Genomic DNA, 20,440 nt, shown 5'->3' with positions numbered 1-20,440 from the left:
CCCACACCACCCAGGAGACCAATAAGATCTCCATTTTAATTCATATATTGTAACAATAATATATAATATACTTCAAGTATATCCATATTCCTTCCAAAAATTCATATAATCTTGATTAGGCTTACAACTTTCACCTCCTATCAATACTGCTTTTACAAAATCTTCCCCAATTTCATCATAATTATTTGCTGTTATTAACCCTTCTAAAATTTTTATTTCTGTTGTCAGTTTTTCATTAATTACCGTATTTCATTACACCATTTATGCCTTTGCGTAATCCAGTTCTGTTTCCAGTATTTAATTATCACTATCCTAGTAGCCATTATCAAGCTTAGCATCAGTTCTTTCTTAACTTGATTTATATCAGTCCTATGATTATTTTTAATTTATTAATCCAATCCTTTGATTCAATTTTTGGAAATTTCTCCATTTTGACCAGTAGTGTTAATGGAGAAATTCCCAGGATTAACTGGTGTCTCCATTTTTCCAATACTTCCATCGTATTTTTTAAAAAGGGATTTTGAATTCTCTTAATAATCTTTTTAATGTCCTTTTTAAGCTAGTATATCTCTACCTGATCACCTATTTCCCTTAATTCTTTTAATTCAATATCATTCCATATTCTTTGCTTTGGGCTATAATATCTGGAACTATCTAATTGGTTTGCAGCCCAATACTTTTTAACATCTGGAATGCCCAGCCCACCTTTTTTTGAGAATCATTCCATAGTGCTTTACTTATTCTTGTTCTCTCCCCTCCATTACAATAAATAAATTCTGCATTTCGTTTAATTCTTGGTCATAAAACCTGACTAGGATCATCCAAAACAAAAACTTAATCTTTGGCAGAATTTTCATTTTTCTTACTGCTGTTCTTCCAAACCATGATAATTTTACCTTTCCATATTTTCCTATTTCAACTTTATATCCTTTCTTACCTTTTCATAATTTTTCTTCTTTAATTCTTGACTATATTTTGGAATATCAGTTCCTAAATATCTAATATTGTCTACTATTTATATTTTTAATATATCCAATTCTTCACTATTACGCTTATACAACATCATTTCCGATTTTTCCAATATTAACTTGCAGCCCACTATACTTCCCAAATTCCTTTAAAAGTAAATATATTCTCTCTCTAGTATTTATTGGATCTTGAAAAGTTAACAATATTGTTGTTGCTAGTCATGAAGTCGTGTCCGACCCATCGTGACCCCATGGACAATGTTCCTCCAGGCCTTCCTGTCCTCCACCTTCCCCGGAGGCCACCCAACCCCTCACCCACCGCCCCAGGGACCCCATCCAGCCACCTCATCCTCTGCCATCCCCTTCTTCTTTTGCCCCAGTCATTCCCAGCATCCCCAGTGAGTCCTTCCTTCTCGTTTGGTGGCCAAAGTATTTGGGCTTCATCTTCAGGATCTGGTCTTCAAAAGAGCAGTCAGGGCTGATCTCCTCCAGGACTGACGGGTTTGATTGCCTTGCGGTCCAAGGGACTTGCAGAGTCTCCTCCCGCACCACAATTCAAAGGCCTCAACCCTTTGGCGCTCAGCCTTCCTTATGGTCCAGCTTTCACAGCCATGCATTGCAACTGGGAAAACCACAGCCTTGACTATACACACTTTTTTGGCAGGGTGATGTCTCTGCTTTTTAGCCTGCTGTCTGGATCTGCCATAGCTTTCCTCCCAGGAAAATGAAATCTGTCACTACCTCCATTTCTTCCCCATCTGTTTGCCAGGAGTGAGAGGACTGGATGCCATGATCTTCTTTTCCTCGGTGTTGAGTTTCAAGCCAACTTTTGCACTCTCCTCCTTCACCCATATCAAGAAGCTTTTCAGTTCACTTTCTGCCATGAGAGTGGTGTCATCTGCATATCTGGGGCTGTTGATATTTCTCCTGGCAATCTTAATTCCAACTGGTGATTCATCCAGCCCCGCCTTTCTCATGAAGTGTTCTGCATATAAGTTAAATAGGCAGGGGGACAGTATACAGCCTTGCCAAACTCCTTTCTCAATTTTGAACCAGTCAGTGGTTCTGTGTCCAGTTCTCACTGTTGCTTCTTGACCCACATACAGGTTTCTCAAGAGACAAATAAGATGGTCTGGTTCTCCCATCTCTTTAAGAACATGCCACAATCTGTTGTGATCCACACAGTCAAAGGCTTTAGCCTAGTCAGTGAAGCAGAAGTAGATGTTTTTCTGGAACTCCCGAGCTTTCTCCATGATCTGGTGTATGTTGGCAATTTGACCTCTAGTTCCTCTGCCTCTTCGAAACCCTGCCTGTGCTTCTGGTGATTCTCGGTCCACATACTGCTGGAGCCGAGCTTGTAGGATTTTGGGCATAACTTTGCTAGCATGTGGAATGAGTGCAATGGTGTGCAAATACATTAAATTTAGTTTTCTGACATACTCAAATTCCTTCTATCTGTATATCATTCTTAATTGTGTTTGCCAATACTTCCATCTTTAAAGCAAATAATACTGGGGATTAAGGGACGACCCTGTCTCGTTCCTCAGCTTAAGGTTATTGCTTCTGTAATACCATCATTTACAATTATTTTTGCCATATTTTCTGAATATAATTTCTTTCTTTCTTAGATTTTATTCCAAATCCCATCTTCTCTATTAAGATTTTTGTTCTTGGCCATTCCACACAGTCAGAGGCTTTAAATATATCTAGCGCTAATATGTTCGCCTTCATGTTGTGCTTCTCAATGTAATAGTTAATATTTAATACTCTCCTTACTATAACTGACATTTGTTGACCTCTTATAACCCCCCGTCACTCTTTAAATGGCCGTTTGTGGGCGTAGACTGGAGCTGGCAAGCCTCGACCCCGTAGGATTCCCGCAGTTGGGAGTGGCTGTGCGAGGCCCAGCCAGAGCGCCCTTCCTTCCTCTGGCACCAGCCGACCTGTCCTGGGAGGCTTCCACCCACAGGCGTGGGGACGACCCCGCTGCCCAGGAGGCCAGGTCCCAGCCTCAGGCCACTGTAAGTGGGCTGTCCTACCAGGCACGGCCCCTGAGTGACTGGGCATACGGGGGCGGGGGGCTTTCCTTGCTGGCCTTGGTGAGGCAAACCGGGGGGGGGCTCCCCATGACCACCCCCCAGTGCAGTCCTCGGGGTGCGAGAGCTGCACTCCCCCCTGGAGAGCCGGCCGTGTCCCTCCCTGGCCGGGGCGACGCAGCGTTGGCTCCGGGCCTGTCAGCAGGAGGTGCCTTCCCTCCTGCAGGCGAGTTCCAAAGACACAGGACAGCTGTACGCAGCTCTGCACCACCGGATCCTGGCCTTGCGGAGCCACGTGGAACAAGAGCAGGAGGCCAAGAACGCCGCTCCGGAGCCGGAAGTGACCCAGTCGAACGAGGAGGACAGCGACGATGACGTCCTTGCTCCCTCAGGGTCTCCCGGGAGTGGTGAGCCGTTTCCCAGGATTCCCGCTGCCGCGCTCTGAGGCCGCACATGGGGCTGCCCCCCTCCCCAGATGAACTCGGCCGTGTTCTCAAAGACGCGCCCGTGGTTTCCCGCAGAATCGGCCCAGGCAGGCCCAGCCTCACGGTGCCCCCGAGTGCTTGGCCGAGGGGTCGGGGCGGAGCGGGGGCAGAGCGCCACCTCGTCTTGCCACCCACGTGTGCCGGGGACATGCTGCGGCCGGGCAGCCCCGAGGGCGGAACTGGGGAAAAGGAAAGAGGGCGGGCAGCACGCGTCCTGCCGAGGGGCCCCTTTGACACCGTGCGACATCCCTGCGTGGCTTCGCTTACCGGCGGGGGGCAGTCGGGTTATGCTTGCTGGTGCTGCTCTGCATTTGGGGGCGTGTCTCTTCTGAAAGAGGAGTGAGAACCCTCCTGCGGCACAGCGGCCCAATCTCATTCTGGAGCTGCCTGCAGGGGCTAAAGGTGATCAGCCTGGAGCCACGTGCCCCGAATACAAGCCACTGAGGCAGAAGCGTCCGCTGCTGCCCACTAAGCCCCAGGCGAGGCTTTCTAGTCCTCTGGACAGGAGAGGCGCTATTGGCCAAAGGCCAGGGAACCGCCGGGTGGTCAGTAGCCCCAGCGTTAGCCAGCACCAAAGCCTGGGCCAAAACCTGGGGCTCAGCCCCTGGCTCGAAGGAGCCCCTGCTGCGAATGAGCAAGCGAATTCCTGGGCGAGCCAGAGCCTCCCTGGCAGTCGCCTGCGACAGGGTTGGTTTTGCGCTCTCCGTGTGGAGCAGCGGTTCGCATTTTTTCTCGACCTTCCTGCTGCTCAGCCTGGGGAACTGCCGGCTCCCGCTGTCTGGGGCCACTTCAGGTGGGTAGGGGAATGTGCTTTCTTGGGTGTAAACATCTGGGCTTTTGGATGAAGTCCTAACGGTGGGGGCCGCTGTCCTCGCCCAGTGTCTGGGCTCTGGTTTCGTTGCTCCGGGGCAAACCGTGATTCTGGGCTTGCACTGAACTGCGTCCTCACTTCCCGTTGCAGGCCCCACTGACGGAGGGGACGGGCCAGCGGCCAGCAGCACATAGCAGCCGCCGTCCGCTCGGCTTGCAAGAGCTGCTGCCGGAAACACCCCGAGCAGGCCCCTCTGGACCTGCGCCCCAGGCCAACTCTTGCCCAGGCAGCGACGGAGGCGCCGCGATTCAGACTCTGCACCCCTGTTCTTTTCCCCCTCCTCCTCCTCCTCCTCCTCCTTCATGTGTGTGTGTGATGGATTTTTGGGGGGTGGGGGCTGGATCAGTTGATTCCATATTAAACAAAAAAAAGCAAAACACAGCAGACTTTGGACAAAACTGGCCGAATGTGGTTTTGGGACATTTACATGCTCATCATATTGATGAGTGGGAAGAAAAACCGATTCCTTTTCCCCCACACACATTTGCGGTTGTGGGAAAGAGACTTCGAGACTTGCCACAGCTTGCCCGTGGGACCCTGCATCCCGACATGCAGTCTCTCGCCCGCCCGCCCGCCCACCCGCCCGCCCGCCGGCTCACTCTCCCTGGCCCCTCGTCTCCAGGAGCACTCTGGACTTCTCCCACGTGGAATCCTTTTGTAAGTCCCGCCGCCTGCCTCTTCCCCACTCGGGCCCTGCAAGGGAGCTGGATTTCAGCTGGAAGACCTCAGTTCTCAACCCGTTTGCCCCAGCGAACTGCGCAGGTGCCTGCACTGCTTTGGGCCTCTTGTTTTCTGTTTCCCTCAAAGGTGAAGAATGACACGAAAGCTGCTTGCTGAGCTTGGAAAAGACGTTGACACTCTGGAGTGCAGAGTGCTTTTGCTAATGGTCCCTTCCTTTGGTTCTTATATTACTGTTGATGTTTTGGACTTCTACTGTGGCGATAATGTCTTTTTTATTTTCATTTTGAATAAGAGAACTCTTGTGTCTTGAGCAGGTGGGCTCTTTCCATTTTTCTACTGTTCACTTTCTGTTACTCTGTAAGGGAGAGCAAAGCCACAATACATGAATATACACACACGTGCACACACACTACAAAACACACACCAACCTCTCTATGTGTATATATAACAGGTGTTAACATACCAGGTTGTGTTTTTTGCTTCTGAGGAGCCTCATTTCTTTCTGGCCTCGGCGAGGAGCTTAACGGCTGGTCAGGAAGCCGCTCCGCCGCGTGTGAGCCAGCCACAGGGGCCAGCAGCCGAGAACATGCACCGGCCCCGAGCGCGTTCCCCCGTCGGCTTGGCGCGGAACTTCGGCCGGCGCCTGACAAGCTGGGCGGGCAGCACAGCCAGCTGCCCCATGGCTCCAGCGCTGAGCCCAAAGCACCCTGTTTAAGTTGGACCTTTTCTAACCTTTCTTGGATGGGAGGGCTTTCCTCTCCAAACGTTTTTGCAGTGCCTGAGCAAACACGAGTGGCTCGGAATGGTTGTGGGCCCGCAGAGCACGCAGCCCGCGCCCCAGCGCAGGGTGGGGCAAGGGCACGGGCACGGGAAAGCACCGCGGGGCACGTGCTCCCTTGACTTGCTGCCTCGAAGGGTTGGCACCCCGTCCGTGAGGGCTGCCTTTGACGGGGGCCTTGGACCACCTCTGCTTCAGAGGGAGAAGGGGCTGTGATGGGGAACCGGGGTGGGCGGAGACCGCATGACTCCTCCTCGCCTCTCGGATGTGGCACTGCGGCTTCCGGCCTGCCAGAGGTGCCCCCGGGCACAGCCAGCAGCGAGGAGCTGCCAGTACTGGGGGCCCACGACACCTGCGCACCCGTGTCAGAGCGTGCCTGGGTGCTTGTGTGCTCCAGGCCCGTGCAGGGTTTCTGCGTGTGTGACCTCTGAGGAGCCAACAGCCGTGTGAATTCCCTTTGACTCTTTCTGTTTCTGCCCGCCAGCTCATTAACGAGACAAGGGAGAGGAAAAGCCGCCTGTTCTTGGCACCAGGGAGTCGGTGCGTGACTGTCCTCCAGGTTTCCCATTTAAGTCCTCCGGCTTCTCTCTCTCTCTGCCCTGCCTAGAGAGAAAGGTGCAGCACAGAGGCCCAGACCAGCTGCTGAGTAGCAGAGACACCAACTGAGACGGTAACTCGTGGGCAGAGGTTATGGGGACTGGGCTGGCAGGGGGACTATTTGCAGCTCAGGCTGAGGAAGTTGACTCCCCTTGGATTGGTTAATGCAGGTGGAATGGAATTACGATTCTCGGTGTGAAAGGGAGTGGGTTAAAATGGCGCTACTTTGGCATAGCGGGGAGGGATTGGAGGTCTGTTTGGCCCGCATCCCTTGGAGCAGCCGGGCCCTAGCAGGGGTCCCTTTTGGGTTGTGTGTGCATGTGTGAACGGTGGCGTGTGAGTAGCTGGCATTGAACGAGGCGCCAAGAGGATGAGAGCTGGCTGGTTTTTTGGGCATGTTTGGGTTCGATGCAACGTTGAAACAGTTTCTCTCGGAGTTAATATTTTTTTTAAGCATCCTTGTGGGAACTATTTATGGATATGGTGGTTTGGACTCAGACGGATCACCTGTGGCAAAGGAGGGGGAGGAGATGCCGTGTTCGTTGCGGAAGGGCACGGGCCTTGCCCTGGCGAGGCAGCCATCCGGAGGACTCTTGCTGTGGGTGCTTCCCGGGGAGGATGGCGTGCCGGCCAGGCCGGAGACGGGCTTACCACTTTACTTTCTGCTTCAAATCGTTAGCCAACTAGTGACAAGCTAAGAAAAGCAAAATCAGACAATGCCCATGTGTTTTGGAAGACTTCTGTACAATTGTCATATCAGATGTATTTGGGAATTACATTAAAAAAACCCTTGTAACAAAAATTCTGGCACGCTTTCTGTTCTCTGCCTGGGGAAAGGGAGGGGAAGAGAGCCACGCTCCTCTGCTTCCGGGTGCCGCTTTTCGGTAAATTCACTTGTGGGACTCGCCGCCACAGGGCCACCTGGCTCAGGTGATGCCGCAGGCGGGTCGGGGGCATCTGGGGCACACCCTGTCCCCGTAGCAGCAGTTCTCGTGCCTCGGCTGCTTCGTGTGGAGACTGCTTCCGTGTGCCGGCACGGAGGGCGGCGCTGGCAGCTTCACCTGCTGCAAACGCGTGAGGATCGGCTGCTGACCAGCACACGGTACGGTGAGCGCCTCCTCCCCAGGCCTGTGCCGGTTGCCTGTGGCTCTCCAGGCCGAACGAACGCCCTGAACGGGCAGGGACAGCCTGTCTCCGGATGAATTGCTTGCTCGCGAGGAGGCCTGTTTAAAGACAGGCTCGCTTGCGCAGGCCCGCTTTCCAGCCTGCCAGAACAGGCTTCCTCCTGCGTTTCTCCCAGACTCGAGGACGCCTCTTGGAGTTCTCCGCGTGGGAATGGAGCAAAGAAGTGTGGCCTTATCTTGGTATTTGAAATGGGTGTGGCGGCTTCTCAGGCTGCTTTTGAAGCTTGGCTGTGCTTCATTCGACTGTGGATTCCTCTCTCAAAAGGCACCCTCGCCCTAGGTTACTCGTTCACCCTTCCCCACCTTTGAGTTATAAATCAAGATTGCTTGCAAATACTTAAAAGCACATTAGCTTTTGACAGCCAATTTTTATAAAGAACTGTGATTTTAAAAGCTGAGGTAGAAACATGTTTAGGCTTCTGGGCCCGGCCTCCAGCGGGAGGACCAGATGGGGATGGAGCAGGGCGGTGGAGGGAGGGCGTGGCACTGGCCTCGTTCTGCTCACTGGGACCCAGGAGTGCTTCCCCCCCCCCGCCCCCCGAACACCAAACCCAGGCTGTGTCCTGCCACAGTCACCATCTCTCTAGGGACCCTGGCCAGCTCTGGATGCCCAAGAGGCTTGCGCACACCTGACTTAGCTGTGGCTGATGCCGTTTGGTACGAATCCTCCCTCGAACCAAGTCCTCTGGACCCGAAGGGCACAATGTGCCAAGGAGGGGCCCTCGAAGTCCGCATCCCAGCATGGCCTGCCGCTTCTCTAGTTTCCAATGAGAGGGCAAAGCTGAACGCGAGCTGCAGACCCCCTTTTTCCCTGCTCTCGGAATAAGCAGGGGGCTGGGTTGGGGCGTGTGCGTTTCGCAGCGTGTGCATGCGGACGTGTGCCCCGGCCCCTGCTAGCACTGGCTTTACCAGGTGTGCACACTCACGTACGGAGCTTAAGGCATAGCGCCTCCACGGGAGAGAGTCCTCCTCTGGATTCAGGTGGGGCAGAACCAGCCGGTGGCAATTCTATGTATTCCTTGCTTTGAAAGAACAAACTCACTCGCAATGCAGATATTCCTCCCGTTAGAAACCACACAACCTTATTCAATTCGCATAAGCGCACCTGGAGTAATTGACACCAGGTTTGCGCATCGGGAGAGCACTGTCAGATCGTGACGCTGTCTCCAAAACTTGGAATTGTTTTTGGCCTCCCGAGACTGCAGGGACCTTTGCGAACTCGCCACCTTCATTTTACAATTGAACGGGAATTCAGGCGATTCCAGCCGCCTGTGAAATCCTGCTGACGCACAGCCAGAAGCTCCCTGGTGGCCAGACGGATTAGAGAACACCCCCCTGTGGTGTGGAGCTGCCCCTCCTTTAGCATCCTTCTAAAGCAGGCACAATAATCTGCAACCGAGAGAGAGGTGGACTTTAATTAGCCGCCTAATTAGCAACCCGTTCCTGAGGTACTAAGCTGGAGGGTTGGCCTCCTTTTGCAAAATTAGCAATGTGGGCCAGCTTCCCTCCTGTCTGAGGCTCCCACTCTGCTCGGCTGCGGGTCTGGAGCACGGCACGTGCAGGCAGGGAAGGGGCACTCCGCGGGCGCCTCTTCCCAGCGCCTGGTGCACAGCCAGCCCGAGGCAGGCTCGTGTGGCAGCGTGGCCTGTGTGGGGTCGCAGCCTCGGCTTTCCCGAAAATGGTGCGGCTGGGGTGCGGAACCGGTGTTCCTTTCGGGGCTGCTGTGGCACCGCAGTCCTGCAGGGCAGAGCCAAGGACACAGAGTGGGGCAAAGCTACCGATACCAGAAACGTCGGCCTGTTTTTGCTCAAAGATCTCCCTGCCCGGAGCTCCCAGGAAGCCCTGGAGGGCTGGATCTGACCCACGGGGCTGCACTGCACCCGGCAGAAAAAAAGGGCAGGCAGCTCTGAAGCAAGGGGCCCCTCTCCCCCCCTGCAAACCCTATGCCTTGGCCACCCCCAAGCCTTCTGCCAGCTGATTGGCTCTTTTGAGCCTTCCCTTTGCTCTGCCTCGGCCAGCATGGCCCAGGCACCCGAATGCCGGGAACCATGCCGTGTCTGCAGATTTTGCGCCTGCTCCCGCAGCCCCTGTTGGAGGAGAAAGGCGCCCCATAAATCTCTTGCAGGCCCTTCTGGGAAACAGCAGCCAAGCATCTTAAGTCTGTATCAGACGCAGGCTTTATTCGCGATTTCGACACAAGGAAGCACAGCTGGGGCGGCATCTACGAGGCTGCAGCCTCAGGCCAGGCCTAAACGAGGGTGAAAGACCCCTTCATCCCAACTAGCATTTCTAATGCTCTCCCCACAAGCAGCGAAGGGCAGAGGAGGCTGTGGGGCAGCCGGGCTTCCTCTCTACAGTGCAAGCCGCTTTCTACGTATGTTTGGACGTCACCTGCGGGCGGGGAATGGGAAGCCTCCGCCAGACAGTGGCCGTCCGGCCTTGGCCCTGCCCTGCGCGCCAGCTGTTGCGGGCGCCCGTGCCCTTCGCCGGCGGGAGCAGTGCGGAGGCTGATGGGCTCCCCGTCGTGGCACCGCTACAGCCTCCAGGCCGCCTTCATCATGTCCACAAAATACCCGTCGTCATCGATGGAGGCGCTGACTCCGCTGTAGTAGTCCAGGAACTCCTCCGGTGTGATCTGCAAAGACGCACCAGGCACGTGTGGGGCCGGCATGCCGCTGGCATGGCCCCCTGATGGCAAGCCGTCCCCACGGCCGCGCTTGGCCCTCCCTGGCTGGTGGCGCACCCCGCCTGGGAAGGAGTCCCCACCAGTCCGACACATCTTGGTTGACTTCTAGGGCTGTGAATGGTCGGCTTGGTTGTGTCTGCCTTTTTCCACTGCTGAACTGAGCTCTTTCCCCTGAGGAACCCATGGTGGTTTCCCTAGCCCTTCTCTTCCCCATGCTGTGCTCCAACAGCCCTGCAAGGTAGGCCAGGCTGACAGGCACCGGCCGGCCCAGAGCCAGCAGAGGGCTTTGCAGCCACGTGAGGACTCCCGTAGGCTTTGCACCGCACGGTTTCTCTGCAGCTCGGACTCCCATCCCCTCGAGGGAGCCCAGCCATGCTTCCCTGAGCCACCAATTTTGGACTACGCTGCCCGGCAGTGCATTGTAGCCCAAAGCGGTGCTGGGCATTGCTGATGGCCTAGGTTGGGGGCCCACCAGACGCACCCCCAGGAGCCCCCTCACCCACCTTCCCGTCTTTGTCCGGGGAATCGAAGCTGTCCAGGAACGCTCGGAAGACCTGTTCCTCTGTCCACTCGCCGCTCCTGAACTTGGGGTGGGACTGGCTGTTGTAGACGCCTCTGAGGTCCTCCACCGTCACCAATCCGTCCCCAGTCCTGTCCAGTTTCTGGAATGCAGCCGCGATGATCTCCTTCCTGGCCTTAGACATCGGGGGCTGAAAGAAAGAAGTGGGGGGCTGTTTGTAGCTCGCACAATTTTCCTCCAGTTTCCAGTGAATTTGAGCCACAACCTTCAACAGGAACACCAATCAGAAGCCGAAAGCCTCCGAGATGGGGGAGAATGAAGTCGCGCCCCGCTTGGGAATGATCTCTGGAGATGTGGATGTCAGAAACTGGATGCTGGTTGGGTCAGGGGCCAAATCTGGCCCGCCCGGGCAGCTCGCCGCCACCTGCCAGCACTACTGGGATCCTGGCTTCCCAGCTCTGGGGTCGGCTCTCCCCCATTCGCTCTGTCCCAATGGCTAAAGCGGGCAAGAGCGAAGGCCCGCCGTCGTGTATTTCAGGCCCCTGCGGTCAGCATCACCTCTCCAAGCGCCACTTGGCCGAGCCTCAAGCTCAGCTGAAGAATTCCCGCCTGCTCACCCGCAGGATCTTCAGGAACTCGTTGAAGTCCAGGGTCCCGCTCCCGTCCTTATCGCAGAGGCTGAAGATCTCCTGGGCTTCCCCTCGCTCCAAAGGGACTCCGGCATCCTGGAGGCCCTTCAGGAACTCCTCCAGGTCCAAAGACTTACTCCCGTCGTCATCCATGATGCGGAAAAACCTGCAATGATGGAGAGGCAGAGAGAACCTGAAGGCAGCTTGGAATACAAGGCAAATTGCGTTCCTTGCTGTTTTGCTTTGCAGAATCCATCTTCCTGAGAGATTCTTGGCGTTCACTCAAAACAGCAAAAGTAAGGTACTAGTCCTTGGGGTGGGTAGGGGTACGCCAGATGCTCTCGTAGGCATGAATGAAACTGAATCAAGGGGCCTGCTCACCCTTTGTGTTTGGGTTTGCAGAACTGACCCCGCAGAAGAATGGGGTTGTACCCCCGGAGGCCTCCGGTGGGCTAGAATTGGCCCCAGGCCTCCAGCTCCCCACCCTACGACACCGTACCTTGCCACTCCCTTGATGCCAGAAGCACCTCTTTGCAGACACTTCACCCGCAGCTTCTCGATGGCACCAGCGTTCGCCGCCATTCTGCGCTCGGAGGGTTTGCGTCGAGACGAGACTGCAGAGGGGGGCAAGCGTGTCTGAAGAGCCCCCTCACCTCCCTCTTCCTCAGACCAAAAGGGTGCTTCGGATCCCCCGAGCGGAGGGTGGTTGTTGTTTGTTTAAGGGCCGGAGCCACGTGTGGGATTGAGAGGGTTGGCAGCCCTCCCCCAAGGTGGCAGCTGCTGCCCCCGCATCGCCATGGGGGGCAGGCCTACTGCGGCAGGCGTGTCTGGGCACAGGGACTCCACTCCCAGTGAGGCAGGAGAGGAGCAGCTTGTCCTTGGGACGAAGCCCGTGGCAGCGCCACACAGCTCTTTCCGGCCCACGGGAAGATGGTGCCACTGCAGCATGTCAGACCCAAGAATTGCTCTGACCCTTTAAGCATCTCTCAGAAATACATCCCAGTGAGGAGGGGCAGGGAGCCAGGCGGATGTGGAGAGGTGCCCGGGGCCCACTGCACCCCATCAGGGGCTCAGCTGCAGGCCCCAGGCCTGCTCTGCCTTTCAGCCCGGGCGGCTTTGCAGAGCGTTAAGGACTGAACTCCGCCACCAGGTGCGGAGAGCCTCTCCCAACTCACCTTTTCCGCTTCACGCACAATTCACTTGAGGATTCCGTTCCACCTGGTGGTGTAGAAGTATTGCGGGTAAATAATCATTAAATGGTTCAGTATTCAAGTAGTACATTAAATATCGAATATGCTTTCTGCAATTTCCTGGATGGGTGTGTTGCGGGGGGTCACCCTGTGGCAGAAAGCAGGAGACAGACCGCCTCCGCTCAGCTCAGTGGGGTTGCACCCGCAGCCGTCAAGAGCTTTTGTGGACAGCGGCTGGCCTCACTGGGTGCACGGCCTCATCTGGAGAGGTTTGGGTGGCTGGCGGGATGGAGATCCCAGCTCCAGCACCTGCCGTGTGATTCACTGGGGCAGCCACAGGTTCTCAGCTGAACTACCTCACAGGGCTGTTGTGAGGCTGAAACATAGAGGAGGACCTGATGGAAGCCACTTTGAGTTTCTTGCCGGAGGAAACAAGGCGGGTTATTCTTAACAGTGTGAACGAATGGCCCAGGCATTTGATGAGTAAGCCGCACGTTATGAAAGCTGGCGGCCAGAGAAGTGTCAACAAAAAGGACGCAACCCTGGCACCCCTCATTTGTCTTTGAGTATGGCCCGGGGGATGATGGGAGTTGCGTTCCAGCCCACCCGGGTGGCTCCAGGCAGACGAGGCTGCTCTTAAGCGGCTGCAGAGCCCTCGGCCAGCTCTGCTGCACGAGGCGGCGGGGCCAGTCCAGGCTCGGACAGGCTCCCTCTGCCAGGAACCCAAAGTAGGGGGCATTCGGCGCCCCCCCGCCTGGCCCCCCCCCAGCTGGCTCTCCGGGGCGCTTTGTGCCTACCTGGACCCTCTCGCCTGTGCGCCTGCGATCCTGGCTCCGCGGCTGTGTTGGCATCGGGCGAGCCCAGTCTCCATGGCAATCTCCTTGCTCGGTTGCCAGGCCGGCCTCCTGCCGGGGCCGGGCTGGAAAGCAGCCCAGGAAGGAAGCCGGCGGATGGATCAGCGACGTGGCAGGAGTGCCCAGGAGGGAGAGGTGAGGGGCGGGCCCGCAGCCACTTGCCGAGCAAAGCGCAGGGCTGGGCTGGATGCCACCCCTTCCGGGACGCCGGATTGCAGCAGCAGCCGATGCCTCGCCCCAAGAGGAAGCGCATTGCCCAGAAAGGGGCCACCCATGGCACCCGCCAGATTAGGCACCAGGTGCAAGTGTGAAGCGACGGGTTAGTCAGAAAACGGGTGTTCTTAGCACAGGGGTCCTCAAACTTTCCCAACCGGGCCAGTTGAAAGCCGGTTGCAGCAGGCACGGGTGCCGCAAGTCCTAAGCCTCAGGTGGGCCAGATAAACGGGCCGAATTCCACCGCGGGCCATAGTTTGAGGAGCCATGTCTTAGAAGCCACAGGTGAAGCATGGTTTGGACACGAGGCCCCTGACCGCCGCTGCAGGAAGCCCCAGCAGGAGCCCGTGCGCCCACTCCCTTGGCCCCCGAGGGCTGTGAGGCAGCCGACCCGACGTGAGCCGCTCGGGGATTTTGATCTGCTGAGTGCAGTCAGCAGGCTCTCGATGGCAGAGCCGCCCCCCGCCCCCCCCCCCCAGCTCCATGACTGAACCAGGCCGGGCGGGCCAGCAGGAAGGACGCCTGCGAGGAGAGAACCGCCCTCTGCAAAGTGGGGCGCTGGCTGGGCCGCGGAGCCTGTCCGGCAGAGGCCGGCCTCCATCCATCAAGGGCCGCTGCCCTGCCAGCCCTCCCGCAACTGGCCCCTGACCTGTGTGGGCACCTTGGATCAGTCAGCACACACCAGACCCTCTGAAGAAGCAGGCACCCCGCAGACCCGACATTCCTCTGCTCAGTTTGGTGGTAGACTGCGCCCATCCCTGGAGGCTCGGTGTAGCCATTGGGGCCCGTGCCCTCCAGCAGCCCTCTCCCTCATCGGGAGCTGGTCTGCTTGCCCTTTGAGGGCCTTTCTGAGCCCCCACCCCCCACACACAGCAACTTCCTTGTGGCCTCGAAGTGCCCGCTCACCATTGCCAACTGCCTCCAAGCTGCTCGCGATCGCGCCATGTATCCGAGATGGGACCCACCCTTCTCCCCGCCTGGCCAAGCGTCTCATGGCACCTTCTAGGGCCCCGGCCAGCAGAGGGGAAGCCCTGGGGCCTGGCCTGCCCTAAGCCGCCAGGGCTGGAGGGAGGGCTGTGGGCCGTCTCCCTGGAGCCTCGAGGGGGCGCCCCGTTCTCCGCCTGGAAGCGGCCCGGCCGGAGTGGCGCCGTCTGCGCCATAAATCTAACAGCTTCAAAAGGTGAGGCTGGGCTGTCACATGGCTGCAGACCAGAGCTGGATGCAAAATAGGCCAACCGGAAAGGAGAAAACCACAGGCAGGCGAGGCCGGGCACACAGACGCGAGTATTCGAAATAGGTTTTATTTAATTTATTCTTGCTCTGAGGAAGAAGTTAGACGGAGGACCTAGAATACCCAAGTCCCTGCAGGCACTTAAGGGGCTTCCCTGTTGGCAGAGGAGCTGCCGCGCCCCAGACCAAAGCTGTGCAGCGCCGCCCCACGGGGCGTCTTCTCAGGCTCCGCGAGGCTCGCCCCTCGGAAGAGTGTTATGGACGGCCGCTCGGAGTTTATTCCAATGGTTCAGGAAAAAAGGACTAGCGGCAAACAGGTGGTGGAAATTCAACCACAGGCTGCGAAGAGGTGAAGCAAGCGGGACCCCAACTTTAAAAGCCGGGAGAGGGTATGAGCAGCCCCACGGAACATGCTCAGCCCCACAGAGACGCCGCAGTCACACGTGGCACAGAGCCGACCCCTGCGCTCCTCCAGAACCGCTGGGATCTCTGGCAGCACAGGCCCCGTGCGCAGGGAGAGGAGGCCTTGCGTGGGTCTGGGAGGGAGGGAGGGCAGGTCCATCGGTCACCCGGTTCAATGTGGCCCAGACCCCGTCCCCACACATCCCGAGGGGGCGCAGGCTTGAAGAGGTACGGAGACACCAAACCGCCTGCAGGTGAGGAAGGGACAACAGGGCTGGCAAAGCGGAGGGACGCAGCTGGGGCGGCAGCTTCTCCCTGGCTCCCACAGTGACTAAACTCTCTGAAGAAGCGTTTCTCGCCTCCTCTGCAAGCCCCTTCCAACCAGGGCGTCTCCCCGTGAAAGCGAAGAGGGGCTGGAGGCAGCCACTGGGCACAGTCCAGTGGCCCGAGCACTGGCTAAAGGCGGGGCAGGCGGCCACTGGATGAAGTGGACCGTTCACAACGAACTGAACAGGATGGGCGGGCCGATTTCTGGCCCTCCAGAGGGTGCGTGGCCGCACTGGCTGGCTCTCGGCAGCTGAGGCTGACGGAAATGAAGGCCAAGACCTCTGCCCAGCACCCCCACCTGAACGCAGCCCTGCCTTCCGCCCTGGCCGGCTGGCCGAGCAGCCTTGGAAGAGGTCTGGAGCTGCCAGGACGAGGAAGCAGCACTCCAGAGCAGCTGAGCCCAGGGCGGGGGGGCGTCATCGCCTGGGTTCCCCCCGCCAGATTCCACAGACTGGCCGCGTGGGAGATGCCGTTCTCTCGCTGCCCCACAAGGAACACGCCTGAGGTCGTGTCACGGGCGCCATGGGCCCGGCTGTGGCAGAGTACCACACGGCACAGCCAGGACCCACAGAAAGGCCGAGCCAAAAGGCCCGGCACTGCTGCCCCGCACAGCCTGGCACAGAACCCTGCTGGGGAGTGCGTCCCACGGGGGTGATGGAAAAGCTCCGAGTGCGGCAACCCCTCACATTCATCCTACTGCCCCCTTTTTCATTTGGGTCATGCCGCTCCTCGATCCTGAACTGGCTAGCTCTGCTTTCACGTCTGGAGGGCCCCAGGTTGAGGAAGGCAGCCCTGGGGGCCCCTGGTCCCCCAAACGTGACTGCGTGTGGCCTGAGACACATGGGTGTGGGGGAGCGACCGGTGGCCCCTCAGCTCACAGGAATCGTCTCCCGGCTCACTGAGCACCCGGAGCACCAGGATCTGGAGGCGGCACTGCCGAGTCTTGGCTTGCTGGACCCCAAAGCAAGGAACGGGGAGCTCACCTGCCCTCCCTCCCGCGGCAAACCTAGAGGGTGCCCCAAGGGGGTATCTGGTCGGCAGGAGCGGCACGGAGACACGGCTGCTCACACCGTCGTCCCAAACAGCATCCTGTCCGGATCCTGCTCGTCGTCTTCAAGGGAGAAGCCTTTGGTATCCACGGGGGGACTGGGAAGGCAGTTTGTCTCCAGGGGTGGGCTGCGATCCGGAGAGCCAGGACTGCTCCCGGGTTCAAGGACGGGGCTTAGCTGCTCCCCTTCGGCCATGTAGGCCAGGAGGTTGTCCAGGACAGGTCGGCTGCGGCAGATCTTGGTCAGGAGGCGGCTGCGGTGCTGAAGCTGCGTGATGATGCCGTCCTTTTCCTGGATCACGTGGAGGAGTTTCTGGGCGTTCTCCTCGGATGACTGTAGCTTCTCCTCCAAGGCGGCGATCTCCCTTTGGTGGAGGAAAGAAAAGCACCGAATGAGGTAACGCCTCCTGTGTCTGAGCTGTGGAACGGGGCTGGATGAGGGCACCCACAGCAATGTCAGAGTAAATTTCAGGGTAAAGGTTTGCCCAATTTAGCAGGATCTTAAAAATGGTCTTGCTTTACATGAAATACAAGGTACACTCAAGTACTTCTATTATCAAGGACACTTGCATATTTTGAGCATATTTCAGTCTACTTCACAGGGCTGTTGTGAATATAAAATGCAGCAGAGGAGGGCCATGGGAGCCACCATGGTTTCCTTTCCAGAGGAAAACCGTGGATACTAATGCGACAATGAGAATAAGGGCCTTGTGTGGCTCAATGAAGCGATGAGCTCTGCCGTGCAGGGTCACCCAAGACGGACAGGTCACAGCAGAGGGCTCTGACAAAACGTGACCCACTGCAGAAGGAAATGGCAACCCACTCCAGTATCCTTGCCATGAAAACCCCACGGACAGTACCAAAGGGCAAAATGGTACGACGCCGGAAGATGAGCCCCTCAGGTCGGGAGGTGTCCAATGTGCTCCTGGGGAAGAGCAGAGGGCTAGTTCTAGTAGCGCCAGGAAGAGTGAAGCGACTGGGTCAAAGCCGAAAAGACACTCAGCTCTGGATATATCTGGTGGAGAAAGGAGAGTCCGATGCTGCAAAGATCTATACTCCATGGGAACCTGGAATGCAAGATCCATGAATCAAGGCAAGCTGGAAGTGGTCAAACAAGAGGTGACAAGCCTGAACATCGACATCTTGGGAACCAGTGAACTAAAATGGACAGGAATGGGTGAATTTAATTCAGAGGACCATCAGGTATACTACTGGGGCAAGAATCCCTCAGAAGAAATGGAGTAGCCTTCATAGTCAAGAAAAGAGTAGGAAAAGCAGTACTGGAATACCATCTCCAAAAGGACAGAGTGATCTCAGTTCGAATCCAAGGCAAACCGTTCAGCATCACAGGAGTCCAAGTCTGTGCCCCAATCACTGGTGCTGAAGAGGCTGAAGTTGACCGGTTCTATGAAGGCCTACAACGCCTTCTAGAATTAACACCAAAAAAACTAGACCAGGAGCTGACTGTGGCTCAGATCATGAGCTTCTTGTTGTGAAATTTAGGCTTAAATTGAAGAAAGTAGGGAAAAGCACTAGGCCACTCAGGTATGACATAAATCATATCCCTGCTGAATATACAGTTGAGGTGACAAATAGATTTGAGGAGTTAGATCTGACAGACAGAGTGCCTGAAGAACTATGGACGGAGGTTCGCAACACTGTACAAGAGGTAGCAACTAAAACCATCCCAAAGAAAAAGGAATGCAAGAAAGCAAAATGGCTGCCTGAGGAAGCTTTACAAATTGCTGAGAAAAGAAGGGGAGTGAAAGGCAAGGGAGAAAAGGAAAGATACACCCAATTGCATGCAGAATTCCGAAGAATAGCTAGAAGAGATAAGAATGCCTTCTTCAATAAACAGTGCAAAGAAATAGAGGAAAACAATAGATTAGGGAGGACCAGAGATCTCTTCAAGGAAATTGGAGGTATGAAGGGAACGTTTCATGCACAGATGGCACCAAAATGGCAGGGACCTCACAGAGGCAGAGGAGATTCAGAAGAGGTGGCAAGATTACACAGAAGATCTATACAAGAAAGAGCTGAACGACCCTGATAACCACGATGGGGTGGGCGCTGACTACACCAAAGCCTTCAATTGTGCAGATTACAATAAACTGCTGCAAGTTCTTAAAGAGATGGGAGAACCAGACCATCTCACTTGTCCCTTGAGAAACCTCCGCGCAGGTCAAGAAGCAACAGGGAGAACTGGACACGGAACCATGCAGGGCACTTCATGAGAAAGGCGGGGCTGGATGAATCACCAGTTGGAATTAAGATTGCTGGGAGAAATATCAACAACCTCAGATATGCAGATGATACCACTCTCATGGCAGAAAGTGAAGAGGAACTAAAGAGCCTCTTGATGTGGGTGAAGGAGGAGAGCGCAAAAGTTGGCCTGAAACTCAACATTAAGAAAACTAAGCTCATGGCATCCGGTCCTCTCACTTCCTGGCAAATAGATGGGGAAGGAATGGAGGTAGTGATGGATTTTATTTTCCTGGGCTCCAAGATCACCACGGACGGGGTTTGCAGCCAAGGAATTAAGAGACGCTTGCTCCTGGGGAGGAAAGCTATGGCAAATCTAGACAGCGTGCTAAAAAGCAGAGACATCACCCTGCCGACAAAAGTGTGTATAGTCAAGGCTGTGGTTTTCCCAGTTGCAATGCATGGCTGTGAGAGCTGGACCAGAAGGAAGGCTGAGCGCAAGAGGATTGAGGCCTTTGAATGGTGGTGCCGGAGGAGACGCCTGCGAGTCCCTTGGACCGCAAGGCGATCAAACAGGTCAGTCCTAGAGGAGATCAACCCTGACTGCTCTTTGAAGGCCAGATCCTGAAGATGAAACTCAAATACTTTGGCCACCTGATGAGAAGGAAGGACTCCCTGGAGAAGAGGCTGATGCTGGGGAAGATGGAGGGCAAAAGGAGAAGGGGGCGGCAGAGGATGAGGGGGCTGGATGGGGTCCCTGGGGTGGTGGGGGTGAGCTTGGGTGGACTCCGGGAGATGGTGGGGGACAGGAAGGCCGGGAGGAGTGTGGTCCATGGAGTCATGATGGGTCGGACGCGACTAACAAAAACATCAACAGGAATACTGTGAGGTTTTCTGGAGATGATGGGAATTGTAATCCAGGATTTCTGGACAGGCAGCAAGTTTTGCAAGACGGGCTTGCCATATTACCGCCGCTCCCTCTTACCAACCTCACAGGTCAGCTGTAAGGATAAAGCAGAGAGGGGGAAGAGGGCCATGGGGACGGTCTTGGACGCCTCGAAAGAGGAAAGGAAGGCAGGACGGAGATATCACGCGAGTAAGTAAAAGGCGGGCAAAGCAGAGGTACAAGCAAACGGGGCATTTCGCAGTGCGCCAGGCGCCCCCGCAGTGGTTTGGCTCCCGCTCCCAGAGAAGGCGGCCAGTTCCCGGTCCTCGTGGCGCGCTTCTCGCGCGCGTGGGCGGGGCTCCGCAAGGCGCTAGTCCCGCGCGAGGCGCCGACCTGTCCTTGCCCTGGCGCAGCCCCTGCACGGCCTGGCGCATCTCGGCGTCCTTGCGCAGGAGGCTCTCGGCCTGGCCGCGCACGGTGAGCTCGGCGGCCGCCAGGCGGCGCTCCAGCTCGGCCACGCGCGCGTGCAGCGCGGCCAGGTGCGCGTTGGCCTCGCGGATCTGCACGGGCGTCGGCGGCGGCGAGGCGGCCGGCGGGCCCGACATCGCGAGCGCCCCGGCGGCGGCTGACCCAGCGCCCGGCCGGCCGGCCAA

The 20,440-nt window shown here is 56.5% G+C and overlaps 3 protein-coding genes across 5 annotated transcripts in view; 1 reads left to right on the top strand and 2 right to left on the bottom strand.

Annotated features, from left to right (window-relative positions):
• Nucleotides 1–7,218, top strand: part of RANBP3 (RAN binding protein 3) — a 36,301-nt gene extending 29,083 nt beyond the window's left edge. For all 3 annotated transcript variants that reach the window (XM_044433484.1, XM_044433485.1, XM_044433486.1), the window contains exons 16-17: nucleotides 3,231–3,411; nucleotides 4,451–7,218. In XM_044433484.1, the coding sequence (XP_044289419.1) occupies nucleotides 3,231–3,411; nucleotides 4,451–4,494 (225 nt within the window). In that variant the 3' untranslated portion in view covers nucleotides 4,495–7,218. The remainder of the gene's footprint in view (nucleotides 1–3,230; nucleotides 3,412–4,450) is intronic.
• Nucleotides 7,219–9,759: 2,541 nt separating this feature from the next.
• Nucleotides 9,760–13,609, bottom strand: CAPS (calcyphosine). The gene is made up of 6 exons (XM_044433554.1): nucleotides 13,423–13,609; nucleotides 12,611–12,653; nucleotides 11,935–12,049; nucleotides 11,424–11,601; nucleotides 10,790–10,996; nucleotides 9,760–10,235 (listed from the first exon to the last, which is right to left on the bottom strand). The coding sequence occupies exons 3-6, from the start codon at nucleotides 12,015–12,017 to the stop codon at nucleotides 10,134–10,136; spliced, it is 570 nt and encodes a 189-aa protein (XP_044289489.1). The 5' UTR covers nucleotides 12,018–12,049; nucleotides 12,611–12,653; nucleotides 13,423–13,609; the 3' UTR covers nucleotides 9,760–10,133.
• Nucleotides 13,610–14,986: 1,377 nt separating this feature from the next.
• On the bottom strand, nucleotides 14,987–20,392 carry VMAC (vimentin type intermediate filament associated coiled-coil protein). Its single transcript, XM_044433478.1, has 2 exons — nucleotides 20,181–20,392; nucleotides 14,987–17,064 (listed from the first exon to the last, which is right to left on the bottom strand). Exons 1-2 carry the CDS (start codon nucleotides 20,390–20,392, stop codon nucleotides 16,716–16,718), a joined length of 561 nt encoding a protein of 186 aa, XP_044289413.1. The 3' UTR covers nucleotides 14,987–16,715.
• Between the last annotated feature and the right edge of the window lie 48 nt (nucleotides 20,393–20,440).

The sequence above is a fragment of the Varanus komodoensis genome, unplaced genomic scaffold (genome assembly GCF_004798865.1).
Source record: "Varanus komodoensis strain SLA01 unplaced genomic scaffold, ASM479886v1 scaffold26, whole genome shotgun sequence".
NCBI lineage: Eukaryota > Metazoa > Chordata > Lepidosauria > Squamata > Varanidae > Varanus > Varanus komodoensis.
This window is presented reverse-complemented; position numbering and strand designations above follow the sequence as displayed.

Bases quoted from the DNA above. Each gene is read 5' to 3' on its own strand.
- CAPS (XM_044433554.1), bottom strand. From the start codon at position 12,017: ATGGCGGCGAACGCTGGTGCCATCGAGAAGCTGCGGGTGAAGTGTCTG. The intron at 11,602-11,934 runs GTACGGTGTCGT...CCATCATTGCAG, and splicing joins GGCATCAAGGGAGTGGCAAG to GTTTTTCCGCATCATGGATG. The intron at 10,997-11,423 runs GTGAGCAGGCGG...TCTTTCTTTCAG, and splicing joins AGTTCCTGAAGATCCTGCGG to CCCCCGATGTCTAAGGCCAG.
- VMAC (XM_044433478.1), bottom strand. From the start codon at position 20,392: ATGTCGGGCCCGCCGGCCGCCTCGCCGCCGCCGACGCCCGTGCAGATC. The intron at 17,065-20,180 runs GTCGGCGCCTCG...CCTCCACCAAAG, and splicing joins CTGCGCCAGGGCAAGGACAG to GGAGATCGCCGCCTTGGAGG.